This window comes from Anomalospiza imberbis, chromosome 6 (assembly GCF_031753505.1).
Source record: "Anomalospiza imberbis isolate Cuckoo-Finch-1a 21T00152 chromosome 6, ASM3175350v1, whole genome shotgun sequence".
Classification (NCBI taxonomy): domain Eukaryota; kingdom Metazoa; phylum Chordata; class Aves; order Passeriformes; family Viduidae; genus Anomalospiza; species Anomalospiza imberbis.
Window position 1 is genome coordinate 16,260,939 of NC_089686.1, and position 23,460 is coordinate 16,284,398.

Here is a 23,460-nt window from a genome sequence, read left to right on the forward strand (position 1 = left end):
TGGAGTTGGCTAGAGCCAGTTTCAAATGCACAGAGCTAGAGTAAATGCAAAAATAAACCTCTATACCTCTATATGGAGCAGAACTATTTTTCTGAGAGATGTAGTTCTTAAGGATGGTCTCCAAGAAAACCTATGCCCAAGAGATCACCGAATCATTAAGGTTGGAAAAGACCCTTAAGACCATCGAGTCCAACCTTTGATGGATCATCACCACATCAACTAGACCATAGCACTGAGTGACACATCCAGTCATTTCTTGAGCACCTCCAGGGATGGTGACTCCACCATCTCCCTGGGCAGTCCATTCTAATGCTTAACTGTGGAAGTCTTTTTCAAGATTTAGCAACCCTTTCCATGATGAAATTCTTCCCAAATTTCACTGTTTCCTGTGCGGTGCTACTGATTTCCAGATATTTTGGGTTCACTGTTCTGTATTTTATTAACCTTGTGAAATACAAACCTATGAAATACAGGATTATATTTGGTACTTTCTTCTAGCACCAAGGCAATTTTGTGAGAGATTGCAATTCAGATAAACAATTCAGCTGTTGCAAATGGTCGTATTTAATTCAGTTAATGACACTTAATTTCTAAATGTCAAGTGAGTTCTGATGAATGTTTTTTCTTTATTTTCTTGATTTGTTCTACAACCTTTCCTGCTGGCATTTCAATTCAGACATATCCTCCCAAACTGGATTTGGTTTTACTTCTTTTTCTCCTTTTTTTTTTCCCCTTTTATTCCACTATGGTAATCTCTTGAAGTTTCTCTAGCAAATGCAGATGAAGAAGGAACATTTCACTTTCTACAGTGGTTTTATCTTTTTTAAGCACTATTTTTATACCTTGTTCATCTGTTGGCTTTGCAGACTGTTTGGCAGTTTTCCTGCTCTTGGTGTGTCTGAAAAAGAATTTATTATTAGCTTTTATGCTTCTTATGATTTGTTTCTCAAACCTTCTTGGCCTGACTCTGTTTTTCACATTTAACCTGTCAGAGTTTTTGTTCTTTTCTATTTTCTTTATCTGGCACAACTTCTTGAATTTTGTTATGGAACTGTGGACAAAATGGGGACTGATTGATTTATCAGGCTCTGGCAATGGACTCTGTTCACAGTACAAGTGCCTCTGTTGGAAGATGGGTCTAGTTCCACTGACTTTTCACATGGCTGCTGGAGGTTCTGGTACCCCACAATTCCTGAATGGATGGGAGCCCTGGGCTTGGCCAGGCTGCTTCTGAACGGGGAACTCCTGGTACTGCTTATCTCCTCCTGCTGTGGCAACCAGTGCAACTCAAGGCAAAGGCCAGCAGATAAAAAACAAAACAAACAAACAAACAAAAAAAAAACTGTGTTAGAAACTGCATCCTGTTTCAAGACTTTGTAAGCTCTGCAGCACATACAGCACAACTAGGAAATGGGAGTACATCCCTGTTCAGTGGAATTTCTACATTCGGCACACTTAAATTGTTGCCTTACAGCAGCACTTGTTGCTGCAGAGGAGTGAATAAGTCTGAAAACAAACAGACAACATACATGATGTTTACCACCCAGTTTCCCAGCCAATTCTTATGAATGGCATGGTTAGGTCACAAAAGTAAACAGGTAATTTGTGAAATGGTGTCATCCCTGCTGTGGGAATAAGTAAATTAAATACAGTCGTTCTTAAATCGAATAAAAGTTTATAAATGTCTTCTGGGGTTCGGAAAACAGTTGAGAAAGTACAAAACAGTCAAAATTATTTCTCTCCTTATCGGGAAACTTTCTGCCACTCCTGTATTTAATTAACATATAACCCCAAAAATCTTAAGATAAGGAAAAGACCCAAAAATGTGCCAAGTGTCTTATTGGAAAAAGAAGCAGGGGTCTTTGCTTATATTGTATTCATTCATCTATGAGAGTGAAGCATTTTTAAAAAGGGAATGATTTTCACCACTTGGAAGAATAGAAGCTCTGGAAGAGAGGGTTGATGTCAAAAATTTTCTACTCTGGATTCATCACCAGGGTTCTGGCAGGTGCCCTTAAAAATAGTGCACATACTTGTGAACATTCAAACACCCCTGTTGAGAGATGGCATTTCCACAGACTTGTTTGGGTTTATTCAGAACCTGAAGTGTTTTAATGGAAAACACAGAATATGCTCAATCCTACAGTGGCTGGTCTTTTGCTCTGGATAAAAACAAAGTGAATTGCCAAAGCAGAATAAAAAGGAGAAAGGATGCCCAAGTCAATCTGGGAAAAAAACCCACCAAACAACCCCAAACACAAAACCCACCTAAAATATAAGTTCCATGTGGTGGAATTAAAGTACCTGGGAGCTGAGGAAGCACAGATGAAGCTGATGTTTTACTGGCACTGATGCCCAGTAGCCAGGGAAAGCGGCCAGGTTAACCAGTAAAGGTGAACCACTGTCTCCAGTCAGCTGCTCTAAGGTGCCACCCGATCCTGCCAGACATGCCCAGTGTGGTGCTTGTGTTAGTAAAGGGCTTGGGAAACTGCAAAAGACTCAGCAGTCTTGAGGCTTTTTAGCGTAAAATAAATCAGTCCTGAATATTTCTAAGGAGGGTTTTAGTACATACTTCTAACTGTCTGGTCGTAATTGGAGCCCAGTGGTTTATGTATCCCAGGCACTTGTGAAGACTGAATGTTGGCATGCTCCAACAGTGAAACAGACTTTAGTCTTGGTCCAGAAGTATTAAGAGGTTTAGGTCTTTATTTATGGAAGGTCATTATTAGCTGAAACAGGCTGTAAAGAATTTATGCTTGCTGTTAAAAGGGGCTGGTAAACATTTTGTCACAAGATTAAAGAGCATTGTTTTCAACCACATTGTCTGGACCATCTGACAAAAATGCAGAGAAGGCTACAGCCCAGTTTATGTACATGTCAATCTTATAAAATAAACAAAAACAAACTAAAATATCTGTCCAGTTTCAGGCAAAATGTGAACTGCAATTACCAGAGCTTTGTTGAGATTCAACAGAAAAAGACGTAAAATATGAACAGTGGGCTGGGGCACCTTGTTCTTGGATACAGAGCAATCAAGGGGGAGATGGGAGTTCTCAAGTACATCTTTTGTCTTTAGGTAGAGGATGATGTTTCATACATGTTTTACAGGAAAGTATTTTAAAAGTAGAAATGTCAGTCATCTAAGGATTAAAAACTCAAGAAGAATGTTGCAGGCTGTTGCAAACTACTACCATGAATAATTATTCCTCTCTGCTGAGAGTTGTCACATACACCAAAAATGCTGTGAAAGGCTCTGTTTTTTTCCTGAGAAAGTTACAGTAATAATTTATTTTGCTTGTTTACCTTAGTTTTATTGGGTTAAAAAAGCCTGATCAATACTGAAGAATTCTTCCAAGAATATTACCCTTTTTTTGCCTCGGGCATCTTCATAGACTGTCCTAGGAAGTACTACAGCTAAACAGGTGATCATGAACAACAAACCTGATCTCACTAGAGGGAATATTCCTGAAATTGTTCTGTCTTACAGTAGATGCAGTTCACTGGACTGTTTTAAACTGTTTGGGTTTTAGTATGTACCTGCTAGATCCTAATACTCCTTATCCTAAGGGACAAATAATGTTTTCAAAGCAGTAAAGGGGAGTCAGATATTAGTCCATGTTTAGAGTTGTTGCATTTCAGAATGGATACAGGGATTCCTGGGTTTTCCGCTAATTTCTGTCCTAAAAGAAGTTGCCAGTTAGAAACTGGCATCAGAGTGACCACAGACCTGTAAAGAGAGTACAGCTATGGTGTGGTGTGCTGTAACCCCAGCTAAAACTGGGACAAAGATGTAGAGTTAGAGTAAACCAAGGACTTTAAGTGTTTATTCCATGTGTTTGGGCACTATGAGACCACCTGGTACAACACTGCAGTGGGGCTCAGCACGCTGGTCTTTGGAAGCAATGATATCAGCAGTATGCTCTGCCCAAAGGAACACATGCCTCAGACAGACAGGTGACATCTCTGTTCAGGAGAAAGGAAGGGGTGCTTTATTGGCTCTGGTTTGCATGGCGATCTTGTGCAGGTGGGAACTGTTGAGGCAGCTGAGCCCCAAGAGATGGCAGCACAACAGGAACTGTTACATTTTCTCCTTCCTAAAAATTGTACTGTGAGCTGCAGATCAACATACCACAACATCTCAGGGATCCTACATTCCCAGTACATTTTAATTAGCACTACTGATGTCTTTATAAATACATACTATGTTAATTCTAGCTTGTGTTATGTTTGGCTAGGAAAGGAAAATATGTGTAGCACTGTGCCTTTGAGCTTCTGGCCTGAGCCATCTGGAACAGGTTATTTCATCAGTCATGTTATGAGATGGCAATTATAATTCAGACAGTGAATGAAGCAGACCTCAGCTGATAATCTAAGGTAGTCTTTGAAAAATTATAGGCAACCCTCCCCAAACACCTGGAGTTTGCAAGGGAGGTGGAAGAAATTCTTTCCTGGGAGGTGGAAGAAATGAGCCCTACTCTTTCTCAGGCAGAATTAGGGTTTGAGACCATGTTTCCCATGTGCTGCTATTCAAGGGGCAGTAGGATGAGATGTGTGTATGTCAAATCACTGCCTGTGTTGTAACACCAACATGTGACAATATCAAAAGCCTGCTTACTTGGCAGTCTCCAAGAACACCTAGATCAATCTCCTCAGTCAGGCAAAAGCTCAACTTGTGAATCTCATGAAGCTTAGATGCTATCAAAACACAGTTGTTTCTGCAAGTGCTCAGCAGTTTTGCTGCTTTACCATTTTTGCTCATAAAAACATTTGGTTCCATAAGATTTGGTAAGAGCAAAATGAATGTTTTTGGTGTCTAAATCTTGGACATGTAGGGCCTAAAGTGTCAGTTATTGGGAAATTCCTTTAATGAATTTAAGTCTGTGGGGCTGGGTAAAAGATGTCTGTGACGGCATGTAGAATGACTTTGGGCTCACCTACCACCATACAGACTTGTATGCTTTGACTCTTCTCACAGTTTGAAAATTTTCTTGAAAATGTTCAGAGTGGGGGAATTTTAAAAAATGACAAGAACATCCAAGAAGGTTCTGGAGAAATGTAAGAACAAAATCAGAGTTAAAAAATGAGATGAAATGTTGTGAAACTTACAGGATTAGTTGTTTCTGCAAGGAAGATTTTCTGTTCAGGGGTGCTAAGTGTAATTAACTATTCTCAAGTTCCCTGACCTATTTACAGCTTTTGTCTTAGCATTTAGAATCTGTTAGATTGTGTTCTCCAGTGCTGAGGGCTCCTGTTCATCCAGTGCTGTGCTTTATCTGAAGGAGGATAGCTCAATTCACATGTGCAGCTGTCTCATCCAAAGACAGTAAAGTTATACAACACATTTTATGTGCCCCTTATTATATATAACACAGTTTTCAAAATCCAAGTCTTAACTGGAGATATGGTTTCAACCCTAGCTATGCACAAAGCAAATATTGAGAACATAGTTATTTAACAGAGCCCCATTTTATACTGGGGACAGTTCTGCACCTCTCGTGAAGACAAAGACAGTGTCAAGGTAACCTAAATAAAGTAATGGATTTTATAACACAGAGGGATATTTGAGACCACTGAAGTGAGAGCACCACTACACGTGAAGTTTAACCACCATCTTAAGCAGAAATGCTGCAGGTGTCAGCACAGGGTGTTGAAAGATGCATCAAATTGTTCATTTTTATAGGGTGAACAAAAGGGGGCTTATGCACCACAAAATCCTTCCTTTATACAACCCTTCATACCAAACAGAGTTGTGAAAAGGCTGTGGCTGTACCTCATTGTTTTGTGACTGATAGTAGTTATAGAAAGGTACTGCAGAAATTCCACTTAGCCACAACATCAAGTCCTTTTATTTTGGAAAAAAAACAGTCACCAAGCTGTAAACTAGCCCAGGTTGTGGTTTGGTACACTTATTATATGCTAGTTTTTATCCACTCCAGCTGTCAGATGGAGACAGGAAAAATCAAAACATTTGTACAGTATTTCTTCTTAAGGGAGCCCCTTAGGTGGTGAGATCTGGATTCACCTCCTGTCTCCAGGGCTGGAGCACCTCTGCCAGTTGGCTGATGGATCAGAACTCTGAGGCAACTATTTGGGAGCAGACTGGTGCTGCACTCATACAGTGATTCTGGCATGCATGCAATGATTTTACCATGTGATTGTAGAAAAATTCAGTGGATTAGCAAGTGAAGTATTATCAGATGAAGCAAGCTCTTCGTCCACACAGCTGGATGCACAGAGCATTTGCTTTCCTGTAAAGCTGTTTCTCATTGTTTCAGTAGATTTTTCACACTTCCAACATACAGTAAGCACTGCTACTCTTAGATCTGTAAGCTCTCCAGGTTATTCAGTGTATTGAGAAACTCTGGTGGTATGGAGCAGTGAGAATATTCACTGTTAAACATTTGCCACAATGAAAATTTTCCTGGTCTTTGCTTTCTATCCTCTCTTGCCTGTTTTCTGAACCATGACAAAACTTCACAACATGCTCAGAAGCTTCTTCAGAAGTCCCTTGTGTGAGTTTTTGTTAGGCTTTTGGGAACTTTAAATAAAGTAAGTAAATTGGTTCTTGTTTATCTGCAAATGTATAGACACTGTTTGAATGATTCCAGGTGAGTGTTTAATTTTCCATGCAGTGCAAGTGATGCAAGCAAATCACTGAGAGACAAACTGTCAGAAATGGCCTGGAGCCTCTGGTGCTGTCATTTTTGAAAGGTAATTTGGACAATTACAGCCAGTTAACATGATACAGAGGTCTTGAGCTTCCCTTTGGCTCCAATACAACTTGTGGGGGCTCAGCACCCCTAAAGCAGCTCAGTTCTTGTATCTCAAGCTGGATGTCGATGCTTAGAGGCAAATTTTATTATTATCTGTTATATCAGCTGTATTTCTGTTTCTCAATCTGTTACACAGAGATGTATGATAATAATTTCAGGTTCCTTAGAAATAAAGGGTTTTCTCAAATGTGACACTCAACAGAAATTCAAAGTACTTGTTTAATGTCCATATCTGTCTTTAATTTCAGTGTTCATCTTTGGATCTACTACAATTTTTGCTGCATCTGATTGCTTACCTTTCACATCCCATAAATGTTCTTCTTGACCTACTAAAGCTCTGCCCGTGGCAAAGTTACAAAACACCTGAAAAAGTACTTTATTTCCTTCCTCTTCAGTCATAACTGGAGATCTGCAAGTTATGCTTTTCCTGAAGAAATATTTCATATCATAAACTACTCCCTTAAGCATGGGGTCAGTTTAAAAAGAGCCAGTGTTTGCAGACAAGCCATTTGTTTTCCTTTGAATGTTTAATTTGTTTATTCCTGTTTTCAAATAATCCCCAAGCAATATAGTTCCTGTAGCTGTGATCATCATGAATTCGAGTTATTCACCTCCCAGAGGGTCAGACCTTTCATCAGTATGCCATTGGCACAGAGCTGCGAGTGTTGCATATTCATTGTCCAGGACACCAGCTAGAGGCCCTCCAAAAAAGCCTGACTTTTTTTTGTTCTCAGAGCAAGGAAAACAATCCCTTCCCTTCTCCAGTCCCTTGATAAGGGTTTCTGTCCAATAACGGTGCTCTCTGCTCTGAGGCACATTTAACTGTGAAGTTTGCAGCGGGAGAGGCTTTCCTTCAAGCTGTTAGTGTTTTATCCTGGCAGGCTCCTCGAGGTTGTTGTGAGGAGTCTAGCCAGTTGGTGAGCTTTGTAATCTAAACCAGCTGTCCCAGGCTGAGGCCCCCATTTGCATTGTTTAACATACTTAGAAAATGAAGTGTTCATTTTTAACATTCCTCCTCCAATTGGTTTAATGCTGAATTACAGAAGAGAACTAAGCAAAACCAGGTGCTTTCTCTGTATTCTCTCCAGTGTCTGAGGAGGTACAGACGGCTCCCGATCTTCTCCACTACTTGCCATTTCATTCTTTGGACTATAAATGACAGAGGAACTGAAGTGCTAGCAGAGGGTAATGTTTGGAAAACTTTCTAGTTATTCATCAGCACAGACTCTGGTTTTTTTCCACCTTTCCCCAACGGTTTTGGACATGCAAGGATTAAGAAGGTAAGTGGTATGCATGAAACTTCTTTGCTTACTGACGGGAAACCTACTTGTGGAAAATAGCTGTGGCAGGGACATCTTATGCCAATCCACTTGCAAAAGCCATTTGCAAAAGATGGGATCTCAGTGGTCAGAGGTGGGGAAAGACGATCTGCCTGTTATTAAAGCTGCGCTGTCTCTGACGAGTTCCTTCTTGATCTGTGCTTGTACTCTGCGCATCTGCGGGAGTGCTGAACTGCAGCCGCAACGATCCCACTGGCTACAGTGATTGATTGAAGTTAATTAGTTACTATTGCAGAAGTTAATTACTAGTTTAAAATATTTTGCCTGCTGGGCAAGCTACTGTGACCAGCTGCATGTAGTGTTGATAGGTTGTGCTGCATGTGTGTTAATAATTCTTGAGGGGATTTTAGATCTAAAGTAACGAGCAAATTGAGATCATGGGTGCAGACAGAACACGGATGAGGCAGTAAAGTCACTCCCCCACCAAGAGGAAAGAATATATCACCTTGTAGCAAAGGAAACTAAAGACTGTCTAAAAATGTTTGCATTTTGTCTGACTGTTTTATGGGGGGTTTTGTTATCGTGCACTGTCCTGCAGCAATGTGCAGCACAGCCCAGTTGCTGCATATGTCATTATTCTGCTATAACCTGTTGTAATCCCTCCCAATGCTTTTCTCACTCTGTGCAAAATGAGTATGCAGTCTTTATAGAAGTGTACATTTTAAAATATCTTCAGAAAGATCCGAGGAATCAATAAATTAAGTGTAAGCTTAAATGGATAAAATTGTAGTTTGAAAGCTTTACAAGGGACTCTAAGGAAAACTATGTGCAGAATTTGCCTTTCCTTGTCACTCAAAAGTTGCCAACAAGCACAATCTGTCTCCATACCACTATGAACAACCATTTTAGGGCTTACGTTTACTTTTCAGTGCTTGTCAAATTTGTTGTAATGTGTCAGTCATTGTGTGTGGTTTTGTCTGATGCATTTGTAGGTCTTGCTCAGCAGCTCAGTCTGCACTCTGGAAATCAGGGACAGCTCTAAGAGAGAAAGTTGGCAGCTCACATGGATAGCAGAACTAAGGCTACCTAAAATATCCCCTGCTTCCTGTACTGGTTTTGTGGGAATGTATTGTATCCAATTGCCATTTAGGATTACAATCCAAGATAAGCAAGGTGTGGGTCTAATGGTGCTAGGAAGATATATATTAATCAGCAGCAAAATACTGAAATCCACAGGACCTAGAAAAAAGTAGTTTCTGACTGTGCTTTCATTGTTTTCTATCTGTTAGTAAATATTTGGAGGTAGGAGGTTACTTGACCATAATTTTTATGCTCCAGGTAAGGAGCTCCAAAAACAGGCATAGGGCTCTTTTAGAGAGGGATCCTCATCTTTCAGTTGCAGTGGAGGGCGACCCAGTAGGGAGCACTAGATGTGAAGATGATATACCTGGGAAGGTTCCATTGGAGATAACAGCTTCTGGTAGCTGGTGACCTGGCACAGCGTGTCTCCTTCAAGACTAAGTAAAGGGACAGAATCTGGCCCCAAGAAAATGGGTTCATCTCAGATAGAGCCTCCTGGGATGAAATGCGGTTTAGCGGTTGGAGCAGCTGGCTTGGGTTCAGGACCTCCTGCGTGACATGTCTGCAGCCCTGCCAACACTTCACGCTGGGAGCTTAGGCAGGGCCTTGCTTGGGTTTACCCATCTGTAAAACATGCACAGTGTGCAAGAGAAGCTTTCATTTTTGCAAAAGAAAGGTGTCAGAGAGGGGAGAAACTTCTTTATTGAATATTGCACACTTGTTCATTCAACAGCTGCTGCATGGGGTGTCATAAAAATTAGATTAGTCCATAGACATGTACAGTCTGGTTTCAATCCCAGTTGCATAAAACCATAGTACCATCAGAGTCACTGGCTCTGAGACTTATCTGGCCCTTATCTGGAATTATATTACTCCTTCTCCAAAGGCCAAATTTGTGTTAGTAAAACTGTGGGATACACTGAAGTGTCACTAGAAATTCATTTGTCCATATGTATTTAATTCTGTGCAATAAGCCTGGATGTCAGAAGGTTTTCAGCCTATTTTCTGTGCGCATTACAGGATTCTGACTGCTTTCACACTGGCTGTCTGCCTTTCAAGCCCTGGAAAAGCACAGGTGAGAGGTGCATGCAGAGATGTGTGTACTGGTTTGTACTGAAGTGCTGTATGGCATGAAACTTAACTGGCTAGCAGGTGGATAGGAAGCTCTGTGGTCTGGGGTTTACATGGAAAGGAAGTTGTGTGGTCTAAGGGTTTAGAGGGGAGAACTCGGAGCCAGCAGGATTCTGGAGTTGAACATGGATTGAGCTTATTGACTCATCCTTGCCAGTTCAGCAAAATATCCAGAAACCTGGACCTCACTGAAAATCTGATTCTGCCTCTAAACTGAACACTTCTGGAACAGGAAATAAGAAAAACTCTTCCATGAAACCAGAGACTGCTCAGTTCTATTGTGAGAAACATCCATATTTGGAAAATTCATTCATATGAATACATCTTTTCTGTGTCTAGCAGGATCAAGTCTTAAGACTGTTTCATTTTGGACTGTGATCCTAAATGACTGTATCCCAGTTTTCATTTTCACTTATGCCCAAACTCATTTCTGTTCAAGAGGGTGGAAGTAAAGCAGTCCAGTTCTTGAAATAGCAGAATCATTAGTTCTTTGTGTGCTTGGGCTCCAAGTAACTTTAAAACAGGAAAAACTGTTCCTAAAGGCATGATGTTTGGATTTCTAGTTGATAGTCCAGATATATTTGGTGTCCAGAGCTGTGTTTCTAAATACCTCTGCCAAAAGCCTCTGAAATGTAGCTGTTTTTCTTCTATTACATTGAAAATTTCCTGCACAAGTCATGCTTATTGATATTTTTGTGATTATTGGATCTGTATGGGGAATGCTTTTCATGCCCCTGAAGAATTTTTGAGATGTCTTTAAGGGTTTGTTTTTATAATTTAAAAAATATTGTTTACATTAGAATTTTTATAAAAACATCTTGTAGCATTAATTAATTTTTGAAGTTACTTTGAAAAAGCAACTTGAAGCGAAACGACAGCAATGAGTTCTTTCTGAAGATACTGAAACTGGTAATTTTGACAATATTGGAATCTTTTCTAGAATAAAGCTCTAGAAAGTTGTTGAAACCAGTTCTACAGCAGTTTCGGTGTTTCTGAATCTTCATTTTTTGACCAAAACAAAATTATTTTGTTAACTATTTCAGCTTTTCCAGCTAACCTAGGCATAGTGTATGTACACAAAAAGGAGAGCAAAAGGTAGAGTACATACATTCTTTAAAACATGAGGGTGATTATACATTCTCCCATTAGACTATCTTGGCTTTCCACAACATGGTACCAAAACATCTTGGAATGCCAAAACAAATGAAGGCAGAATTCCTCCATACTTGTCTGACACTTCTAGTAGTGGTTTTATGTATTCATATGTGCAAGTGGCAGGTGCAGTCCAAACAGTGCCATGTGTTTCACTTCATGTCCTGTCCCTGGTTCCTGCAAGGACCCACTTCCATTGACTCACCCCTCCAACCCTTTGTCTCCCATATACACCTTACTACTTTTCCAAAATCATCAAGTACTTTACTTTTCTATTTATTTCTTCTATAAAGTCCAAAAATAAGTGTCTTATCATTAATAAACAACAAAAAAGGAAGAATCTTGAACACACTCCATCCCTCTGCCCTCTGGTTGCTTCAGTGGTTCCTGTTTTCTGGATATCTCTTGCTTACATTGCCTAGTAAAACCTATTTACTGGAAGATCTTGTGCTTGTGTCAATTGCTTGGCCCCTTGCTAAATAGCTGGAGGCCCATTCAAAAACTAGGAAGAGCAGGGAATAATTTTAACAGGCTTTGAAACCAATATCACCAGGACTTTCACCAATTTAGAGATGCTGATGTCACTGAGGAGGTACTGAAGACTCAAGGCTGCAGCCCTGATAATGACTAACACCACAGAACAGGAAGGAACAAGGCTTCCAGTAACCTTGAATGCCTATAACATGTTGTATAAAGATTTATCCTCTAAAAATTACAAGGTTTGGTGGACAAGAAGAGCATTATTTTTTTAAGATGGTTATGTTTCCACTGTGGCTCCAGCTCAGTCAATGCCTGACGTGTTGTGTGCTGAATGGGCTGTCTGGGGAGCCTGTGAGAGATGTAACGAGTACCTTGGGATGAACCCCCCTGTTCTGGCAAAAACAAGACCCCAAACTGGAAGACTGTAATTCTGTGCTAACAACTCATAACACATTGTACCCCTGTACTCTTAACACATTGGTGACCCCTGGGCAGAGGAACAGCCTGACACTGCCGTCACCTGAGGGTGCCACTCCTGAGCTAAGGGGAACCTGTGCTGAGGCCTCGGGTTCATGGCTTGCTGACTGTCCTCTGGGGAAGGGACTTTATTTTGATGTACTGTATCATGCTGAACAATTGTATTAATCATAGTAATCCAGATGAGCATTTGATTCTGCCAACCTCTTATTTCACCATCACTGAGTGTCCTTTTTTCTCTCATTTTAGCAGCAATGCACTAATGGGTTTGACCTGGACCGTGCCTCTGGGCAATGCTTAGGTAGGACTTCAGTTAAATCAATACATTTAAATTTGGGTTCAGAAATCCTGAATTTATTGAGTTAACATGGTGTTGTTCTTACTATGTTTTAGATGAAAAGTTTTTACTCTGTGACAAATATGTGTTTGTATACATGTATATACAAATAATATGTGTATATATAAATATGTGTGTGTGTGTGTATGTGCCTTTACATAGCACTGATCTTTGACATTGTTGAGATACTAACAGGAGGCTGTCTGGGCTACTCAAACAACAATGATGCATTTTGATAGGAGCTCAGTGTAGCTGCCAAAGGGTGAGGGCTCTTCACTCTCCTCTTTCTCCTTCAAACTCAGGATTTATTGTCTTTGTTGCCTGTCTCCACCTGTAGGCTCAAATAAAGTCTTCCATCCTCAGAAACTGAAACTCCAAGTAAACTGAGTTGAGGTAGTGTAAGGAAATCTGCACTTTGCCCAGTAGCATCTTTTTGTCAATGTCAATCAGTCTCCAGGGCAGCATCTTCTACATGCAATAAAGTCACCCAAACAGAAAGGGAAAAACCTGCAGCAGATTGTTTGCCCTGCTATAGCCTACTGTTTCTGTGGCCCAAGAACCAGGGGAATGCTCAATTTGGCTAAACTAGTTGTATCTTTCTAAATTTAATTCAGCAACAATCTCAATCAAAGCAAGAAAGAGGCCTGAACTATGTCCCCAGATCCAAGCATCCCTAACTCAGAGGGAGGGAACTCGAGACTTCCAAAGCAGGATCCAAATTTCACAGCTGAGCAGACCAAACCAGCAGTTTCTGAAATCCTGATCTGCATGCTGTGGTTTGGACAGACCCTCCAGCAGGAACAGTAGCATGCTGCAGCCATGTGTAAATCAGTGTTTAAACCAAACTTCTATGGAATGGCAAAGCAGGCCTTGTCCTCTCCTTCTATCCTCTAATAGTGGAGTAAAAAGACTAGATCACAGAGTATGTTGCATATAAGGGATGTTTTCTGTTTTAGTACAATTGAACTTCAAAGTGAGGCTCCACAAGGAAGGATTAGCCTTTTTGATGGAGAATATAGTTATTTTTGCAATGTTTTGCAAGAAACATGCTAACTGTTTTTTGATAGGTCCCATTAAGGAGCAATCACCCTTTAAACCTTTGCAATTTCATTGCAGACATTGATGAATGTCGGACTATTCCTGAAGCCTGCAGAGGAGACATGGTGTGTGTCAACCAGAACGGTGGCTATTTATGTGTGCCCCGAACAAACCCGGTGTACCGATCACCGTACCTGAGCCCCTACTCCAACGTTTACCCTCCGCCCCCAGCGCCCGGCCCCGTTCCCAACTACCCCACTGTTACCCGGCCTCTGATCTGCCGCTTCGGCTTCCAGCTGGATGAGAACAATCAGTGTGCCGGTAAGTAGTAGAAGTCGTTCTTCTAGATTTTCATTTATATTAAAGCTTGTCTGACACTGCAGAAACAACTGTCCTGCAGTTGTCCTTCAGCTAATGCTGCAAGCCCAGTATTTTGAAGTCAAATTTTTTTTAAGGATACGAGCTGTATGTTTCATATCATCATTATTCAATGCAAACTAAGATATGACTCAGTCCTATTATTTAAGCAGGAAAGCCACTTCCATGAAAGAAGTAAGGATTTTATGAGATAAACAGCCATCTGATGGCAGGTGATTTGTCAGTGCAACAAAAGCATGATTTTTATGCTTATGATTCTGTCCATGAGAGAGAAGGTGGCCCTTCATTTGAAGTGTTAGGTGGGGCCTGGGGAAACTTCATTCATCTCTTGGCTGTATGTGAACTGGTCTCTGACAAGAAAAAAAGCCTAAACCAGAGAAGCCATGAGCTTTCAACAGAGAATTTTGCCTCTCTTTAGACTAAGGAACAGCAGTTACTTCAAAACTGCTGCAGAAAAACACAAGAGCTAAAACTGACTTGTCTTTTGGGCTTATTCTACCCTAATGTCTGAAATTTCTGGTGAGACTTGGTTGCAGATGATGCACTTTCTTTGTTGCCCTACTGAGGAGACCACAAGAGCTTCACAGGAGCTTTGAAAGTCTGGAGTTAAATTCAGCTAAAATTTGGGACATATTTGTTGTATTTGAATCATTGTCCTTTCCAAGGTGGGAAAAATATTTTTTCTAATCAGCACTCACAGTAATACTCAGTAATACTGACTGGAAAATTAAAAAAAAAAAAAAAAAGGAAAATCATAAATCTTGGAGTTTTTTGAGGAGATTTTTAATCCTAGGATCACTGAAGAGTTTGTTGTAAAAACAAGCATTTTCACTATCCGCTTCTTTGAAAATGGCCTCTAGTCCTTTTCATCTTAGCAAATTGATCAACCTGTTATTTTATCTACTGATTTGTAGATTTCCAGGAGTGTTTTCATTTTGCTCACTTTGCTGTAGATGATTCAGTAAATGGGGTAGTTAGTAGAAAAGAAGTGCTGAAATGCAAGCGGAAATGAAACCTCTGAATTATACTGTCTGGTCTGCTCCATGCAAACCAGAACAATCAAAACAGGAAAATTTAGGAAACTTTTACAGTGAAATTTCCAGCCTTCAAAGGGCACATTTGTTCCTATCTATGCTGACAGAAATGGGAGGACTAATATTTTTTCAGCCAGGGCTGTTCACTTCTGTCATTTTAACTTTCAAATATTTGGGATTTAATTGTAAAAAAAGTTTAGTGATGAGAGACATTAATGAGAATGCATGGGAAAGGACAGGCTGCCATTTGAGCACCACAGCAAGCTGGGAGCAGTTTTATAAGTCTATATCAGATTTGAATTTGTGTAGATGATGTGACAAAGGAAGAAAAACAAAACTAAAAGAAAAAAAGACCTGTCAGGGGTCTCTGCTGGGTTAGATTTCTTTTTTTATTTAATGAAATTCTCTGGAGACATTCACTATCTTGATGCAGTATTTATTGTTGTATCTGTGTGTGTCAGGATTCCTGGAGCAGTTAACAGGCTTATGTGCAGTGCCATGCTTGAAGTCCTTGGAGTAAAGACATCAGGGAACCTTGACAGTATCCTCAGGAGCAACCAAAACTTTATCCAGGTCATTCAGACTGGAATATCTGACCCACAGGATTATGGCATCCATGAGCCAATAAGCATCACTCATGTTAATGGTATTTCAGTTGCTCTGTGCTTACCTCCTTGTCCATATTCAGCATGTTCTTAGGCTAAAAAGCACTCCAAGGGCTAATTTTGTGGTGGAATGGTTGAAAAGAATGAACTAGAAGTAATTTTGCCCAGTAGCTGAGCCACTATGTAACAGGTTTGTTATGTTGGTATTCAGACACCACCCTCTAGCATCTTCTTTTCCAATAAAATTAGTCAAAGATATTTCCATTAGAGATAATTATATTTTCTGCTATTGACAACAGGAGAACCAGAATTCTCATGCCAATGTGTCTGAGCAATCTGCAGATTTTAACAAACTACACATTTTTGTCTGGTCAGATATGGAGTTTCAGATCAGGGTCGCATTTTCTACTGCTAGGACAACAGAAATCTTTACTTTCACTTTGAATTTCAGTCAAAACAGCTTATTAAATACAGAAGCATTTTCTGGGAGATTGGGAGATTTGGAGCACTGAGGTTGTTCAAGAGACTTCCAAAGTGAAACAGGACAAAAATTTGATCTGAAAGTTGTGTGAGTTTTAACAAGTTCTTTCTATTTCTTTTTTCTACCACTCCACAAAATGTAGGGAGGCTGCAAGAAGGTTGCTCTGTCCCAGTCTGGCACCTGGCCTGCCTGCCAAGGCCCCACATTCCTTGGCTCTCAAGGGAATGTGTACCCCTGGCTGTTCACATAACATTCCCCCTTGTGGGGCTGATATGTTTCCATGCAGCAAAAAAAGAGATATTATCCATTCTTCTCCCTTTCAAGCTTTTTGGCCTCATCCTTTCTGGCCTGGATGGTCATAAATAGTGGTAAAGTGTCCACGATCCTTCCCTATCCTGGTCACCACTCAGTCTTGCCAAGATTCTTTCATCTCCAGATCTTTTGTTTATGAAAACAAAACCTTTCCTAGGTCAAGTGCCTCTCAAAGACACCTGTCTGTGATGGCTTTGCTCAGTCCAGTGTCCTCTGTGTGCTGCAGAAGTACCTGTAGCCATTTGTGGCAGCAGACAGAGAAATATTTTAATGATAATTACTTCTTAAGTCTTCTGTGGGTTTGATTCCTAATATGTGGTATTTTTTACCCCTGGAGTTGCTGAGTGCTTTATATTCTGTATATGTAAGTGGTCTGTGTTTTCAACAGCACAGAGTTTTTGTAAATCATTCCAAAGCAGGTTGGGAATGATTTATAGCCTTAATTAATGTTGGAATAAAAGACCACATACAGAAAAAAGCAAAGAACATCTAGTGCAAGAGCACTGTGTGAACTGTTTGTCTTCTAACATTACTTCTCTATAAATACAGAATGGTTAGTCATAATAATGACTTTTTGCACAAGGAACTTGGTCTAGTAACTGTTGGCTCCAGATTACTGGAGTGAGGGCCTGTGTTCTTGCATTATACATTTGTAAGCTGAGAGCTCTTTCCAGTTTCCTTTCACTCCACCTTGCTGTTTCCTGATTTACAATGATCTTCAAAACATGCCTCAAACACAGATCCTTCTGGGCATTGTGGAAAGAACTGTACTGGGTGGGCTCTTATTATTGCTTTCTCTCCAATTAATGCAAACTCACAATGTGAACTCACAGTGTGAGGAGATGATGGAGTTGGAAAGGGTTGAATAGAGAGTTCAGAGAAAGCAGACCTCAAAGACAGAGGTAAATGCTAGGAAAAGTACAAGAACAAGGTGAGATGAGTATGACCTAGATACAGAGAGAAAGGAGGAGGGCAGAGGAGGTAATTAAAAAAAAAACAACAAAACATAATTGTTATTTTTACAGCAAAAGGTAAAGGAAGAAGGAAATGGAAGGATGCTGTCTCCAAGTGCAAGAGAGAATTGGTTTTCATGCCCCATTTGTGCAGTAGTTATTGCTTCAGCTTTCCTCGTTTCTCAGAGATTGGCAGGACCTCCTACATTCTCCACCTATAGGTCCCCAGTCCTACATTTGTGGAGTGAAACTCCTTCCTTCAAAAGATTACCTTTGCACAGATGGGTTTTAGATCATTATCATTTATATTGCAAGCATACCTAAACCCCACATCCAAGGCTGCAATTGTGCTGCCCTGACTTGTGCCCAACCTCATTAAGAGCAGCCTATGTCTAGATGAGTTTTCAAGCAAAATGAAGGAAACAGATGTTCCTGTGTGGGGAAAGGGGAGGGAAATGAAGAGACAGAGAACTGAAAGGAGGTGCCCAGGTCTTGCATCAGGCTCATGGCTGTGCTGGGATAGAGCCCAGAGTTCCTTATCCAATGGCTTAGCCATCAAGCCAGGCTGCCTCCTCCTAATGACTTTCCTAGTGACCTCTCTGTGCATATAGAAACAGGAGGAAGAAAAGTAGGGAAACGCAGCAAGGAGATTATGCCTTACAAGGGTTTGCATAAAGTAAATAAAAATGGAATCCACTCCCACTATGTCCTTTTTTAACCCTATTTGGTTCAGCTCTTTTCCTGAAGAGGTCTGTGGGACAATCTCTTTTGCTGCTCCAGATGGCCAGTTCCTGAAGGTTATGCATGATCCCTGTTAGGGAATGACTGCCATCATGTCCAAATTAACCAAAAAATGAAGGAAAGATTACATGAGAACAGATTCTGTGAGAGGCTGAGCTCTGAAAGTATAGGTAATAGTTGACAGCTCCTGATTAAATTAAGGGCCATGATATGTAGCTTTTACTTGTAGTATGGTTTTCCTGGTGGGCTTTGTAGGAGGAGATGTGAATTGAAACCTTATGCTGCCATAGCAATGGGAAAGTTTCCTCTCAAGCATCTCAAGAGTTTATGGCTGGTGGCTAAGGCCTGGGTTGGAGGAGTTTGTGTTCAGTTCCCAGCTTTGCCATAAAGCATGCCATTCCTGGAGTCACCATCCCTGGAAGTGCTCAAGAAATACCTGGACATGACACTCAGTACCATGGTCTAGGGGACAACATGGTCAAAGGTTGCACTCGATGGTCTCAGAGATCCTTTCCAACAAATGATTCTGTGATTCTGTGATTTTGTACTGGATATTTTGGGGCTAAAGTGAAATAATATTCATTTTCAGGATGATATCAAGATTAATTTCACAAGGGAATGATAGGTGGGAAGGTGACTTCCAGGCGAGTATCATGTAAAGATACACAAACAAGAGAAAAAGGTCCAGTTTAATAATTCTACAGCAGTGAAGCTCAAGGTGAGATATTTGGATAACAGTTATTTCCCCAGCTGTCCTGGTTCCAGCCAGGACAGGGTTCATTTTTTGCAGTAGCTGGAGGGGGCATGGCCAGGACCCAGAAGTTATTCTATACCCCCTCGTGTCATTGCTGGGGGTGGGCAAAGGGACTGTGTCTTCCAGGAAGAAGGGGTTCCTTCCAGCTGAGAAAATTCATCCAGAGTTGTTTATTGTCCAGGCTGCAATGAGAATTTTTGCATGTGAATCACTCTCTTCTGTACACTTTTGTCATTAATATTATTGCTGTTATTGTTCATTTTCTTATCTCATTGCTGTTTCCAGTACATTGTTCTTACCTCAACGTGTGATGCCTTTTGTGCCTCCAGCAGGAGTCGGGGAGGGAGAGCAGCTTGTGTTTTTTTTAGTGGAAGTACTAAATTGGAAAGTGCCATTCCTAAGCCACAACATCAGTGCACTAACCTGGCTGGAATTCAGTGGCCAGTTTTATCTGTGTTTCTGCATAGATCAGAGAAGAGGGGAAGTCCAAGCCCTTTATCTGTATCTCCAATTTGCTTCAAGGAATATCTGTGCTACAAAATCTTTCAGTATCTGTTTGATCCTGGACTTTTTCAATCGTCTTCTACTTATGCTGTATTTGTTCCATGTTTTAGCACAACTCAAGCTGGTTTCCCCTTGATTATTTAATGTAATGAGACTAGACAAGCCAGGTAAAATAAACATGTGGAAAATACAAACTATTTACATTAAGGCTCAAGACCATAAGTCAGGAGAGTAATGAAAGAAGGATCATTCACATCCTGGAGTGCAGACATACTTAACATAATCCTGCCCCATTGGAGAAACCCACTTTATACAGCTCCAGACAAACATAACTATAAATATTTTAGATCCAGCTTCTGTGCTTCTGATCTGATGGTCTGATCTATTCGCAATCCCAACAATCTTCATAAAGATAATCACGAGTTAACTATAAAATAATCGCGGGTTAAAAGGTACATCTGAAAACAGTCAGAGCTCCTTCCTCCCTCAGGAAACCATTGCACCAGCACAGAGAATGGGCAGGGGCTGAGGAAAGGCAAGACTCATCCAGCCACTACAGTAGGGTGCATCAGTAGAGTCATTCCTACAGAAATCTGACCATCAGTAAAAGGATCCTGTCCAGCTTACCATGAGGAATGAGGGTCGAAATGCTGTTTTTCACTGAAGTTAATCCATTTGTAGTCGAGAAGTCAGCTTGATAGAAAAAGCTGCTGTACATGTCGATCTGTAGCATGGTAAACTGAACCTTCTGTGGCTTGGCTTGCTCCTGCTTTCATTCTTCCCTAAGTGCAGTGTGGGAGGAACACAGTCTGGTGGTTAAAGCACAGGCAAGTGCTTCATTTATTTGTGAAACTTCTACTACCAACAAAGGAATGGGTAGAATTGAACCAAGAAATATAACATGCAAGCCAATAATGCTGGCATGTTATTAAGCAAATGGGCACTCCTCACTGGAATGAAAACTAGCCAGCTCCTGAGTAGCCAAAGTGTAACAGCAGGAGCAAGCCCATCATTCTGCGTGTCAGTGCCTGTCAAGCACCACTGACTGACTGTATTTATGTGTGATGAAGTGAAAAGTGAAAACAGAATAAATGCAACTACAGTATAGCCACAACTGATCTTGAATGAACTACAGTCATACTGGGTAGGTAGTTGGACAACAACAACTGGAGACAAAAACACTCAGACCCATGATTAGAGTCCCTATTGACTTTGGTGAAGATCTTAAAGCAGAAGTTCTTGTAGTGAATTTATTAGGTTTAACTTAAGGTGTCTTGAACTTAACCTTAAGTATCTTATGGTCAGTAAGACCATAAGATCAGTCAGGTACCATATTTTTCTCCTGCTAAAATACTGATACCACAATAAGGATTTCCTAGATTTTGTGTCATTCCTTGACATTTCAAGGTCAGGATAGACGGGTGGTCAGATCATCATCTTATGATTAAAAATTGTGACCACCAGGAGTGTTTGAATTTGGTTTCAACTTTACCTTGAGCTAAACTGATTCTGTCTGTGGAAGTGTGCATCTGCTGTTTGGGAGTGATTGAATGTTTTCTAGTTTCTTTTCTACTGAGCTGTGAGCCAGGAGGGAAGCACAGTGGTATACTGAGGGGAACAGCTGAATGAGAACAGGTCATGTCACAAAAAAACCATAATGGGTTTGTGTGCAGAGAAGGGGCATAAGCACAGAAGGGACAGTGTCTACGTCTTGTTAGATGTGCAGGCTGCAGTCCAGACACAGGAAAGTCGAAATCTTTCTAGACTGTGACCTCTCTATCACATCATGTGTTTCAATTTTCCCTCTTTCTTGGAACTGTATGATACTTTGGTATACTAAGTGGCAAGAACCCAGGAATCTCATCTCCCTTGAGATCTGTAGACTACAGAGGGAAAGGGTATGCAAGGAAAAGAAGTTCAACTGATACTCTGGTTTAATGGCCTCCGTTATGCTTGGTCTCTGAAATGGGGGTTATTGGTCACTGGGCTCTGAGCCAAACAATACACAGGCTTCAGTTGTCACCCAGAGCTGGTTGGCAGGAGGTTACATCTGACTCAATTCAGAGGAGCAGTAATCATGCCCAGCCTGCCATATCCTCTGGCATGTGCTGGCCAGGGCAGGGCTCGCACCCTGCCATTAATCTCGGAGTGATTCCTTAGACTCACTGCCAGCAGTGGTTTGATATGTGGGGCTTTGTTGCTGCCTTGCCTCTATTATGTCTTGCTTCCAGGGATTTCAGCAGTGCCAAATCAGTTAAGGCCACTATGTACCGATTAGCTCCGTCTGCTCTGGGGTAGATTTCATGAGCTTTCCTTTATGGAATAGCTGTCATGCAAGGCAGTCCCACCAACTAGACAATTCCAGGGCTTAAAAGAAAATCAAATCACTTAACAGTGCTGAAAAACTGACAGGTGTCATGAGTACACTGCCCCAGTCTGTCAGCTCTTTGGCTTGTTTTTCTCTCATTTTCCTATGAGTGGCACTTTCTCTACCTTCCTGTGGCATAATATGCAGAGTTCAGTATGTGATACTCTCTCCTCACCTGGAAGGCTGATTTATTTCAGTGCCCTTTATCGCACCAGCACTCTACTCAGGCCTCTGTCAATTTTTGCATATATTTGCATCACCCACAATGCCTAGAGATGGCAGTGTTCTCAATGACTTAAAAGTCACTGTTTTTCTTGGCCTCTCCCTTATATGTTTTGGGTCAGTCTTGTTTCTTTTCATTTGGTTCCAGCCTGAAATTGGCCATGGTTATATGTCACAATATAGCTATTAAGCCAAAATATATAGAAAATATTAATTCTCTTATTTTCCAGTATAAATCAGCCAAATGGACCATATGTTTTGCCAGACTCTATAGAAAGTGATAATGTGCTGGCACTGTTCTTTTGTCCTGTCCCTAAAACACCAGACCCATGACAGAGCTGCCACACAGAAATAGAAGAGCTGCCTGGAGTAAGAAGTTGCATGGAGTTTAACATACTCCAGCCCCTTAATCTGCCAGTTCTCTGCCTTCCCATTTTACTACTTCAATGACATGAGAGAATTTTTCAAAGAAAATAAAGCTACTAGAAGATAAATGTGAGTTACAACCAGCCCAGCTTAGGGCAGTTTTTTCAACATTCTGCCTCTTTTCTGGGATGTTCTGTCCCTTGGGGATGACAAGATGTGCTGAAATCCATCTTCATTTTTAACACCAGCAAAACCTTCTCTTCTTTCAACTGTAAGTCATGGTTGCAGGTGCTCTGTGGTATAAGACTACACTGCAGTGTGAAGAGAAGGATGGTGCACAGGATAGGCAGTAGTATTGGTGTCAGGACAGCTGAAATGCAGGCCCAGGTCCCTGAAGCTTGGTTACGTCCCCTGCTTTCACTGACCTACATCCTCCATGGGAGTTCAGTGTATAAATGCCCATTGGTCTGGTCTGCAGCCTTTGTCATGGGCTGGCAGTACAACCTCAGACTTCTTTGCTCAATATTGCTTCCAGAACGGACTACTTCTCTGAGGAATCTCAATATCCAAGCAATCATCTGGAAACCCTTGAGGGGTCTGGGTTTTCAGGAAGAGACCTTTAGCATTTACTGAAAGTTGGGGTGTGAATGGTGTCTTCTCTTGGGCATCTGCAAGTTTGAACATACAAACTCATAAGTCCATCTGGAAAATTTTCTTGTTTTTTCTATGTATTAGCTCTACATCAGTTACATGCTACTACAGTGAGAATAAATCTGTTTGTATTCATGAAGCAATCAGATACTGAAAATAAAAGAAGTGCTTCAGCTAAACAGGGAGAGTCTAGGAGGAGAGGGAGAAGAACGCACCATAAACTTGCAGGGTCTGAAACAATCCACAATCTACTACTTAGTCTGAGACTGTGTTGTTTGATTTTGGTTTCCTTTTGGTTTTTTCTACAAAATAATTTTAACATCTGCTTTTTTATAATATTTTG

General features: G+C 40.9%; 1 protein-coding gene across 4 annotated transcripts in view; it reads left to right on the plus strand.

Moving 5' to 3' along the window:
• FBLN5 (fibulin 5) overlaps positions 1-23,460 on the plus strand; it is a 56,125-nt gene that overhangs the window by 3,968 nt on the left and 28,697 nt on the right. For 2 of the 4 annotated variants that reach the window (XM_068192593.1, XM_068192592.1), the window contains exons 2-5: positions 7,862-8,053; positions 10,154-10,208; positions 12,623-12,674; positions 13,827-14,069. In XM_068192593.1, the coding sequence (XP_068048694.1) occupies positions 7,962-8,053; positions 10,154-10,208; positions 12,623-12,674; positions 13,827-14,069 (442 nt within the window). In that variant the 5' untranslated portion in view covers positions 7,862-7,961. Of the gene's footprint in view, positions 1-1,870; positions 2,009-2,922; positions 3,077-7,861; positions 8,054-10,153; positions 10,209-12,622; positions 12,675-13,826; positions 14,070-23,460 lie in introns of those variants that run through there. The other 2 variants (XM_068192594.1, XM_068192591.1) reach the window with 2 other exon arrangements.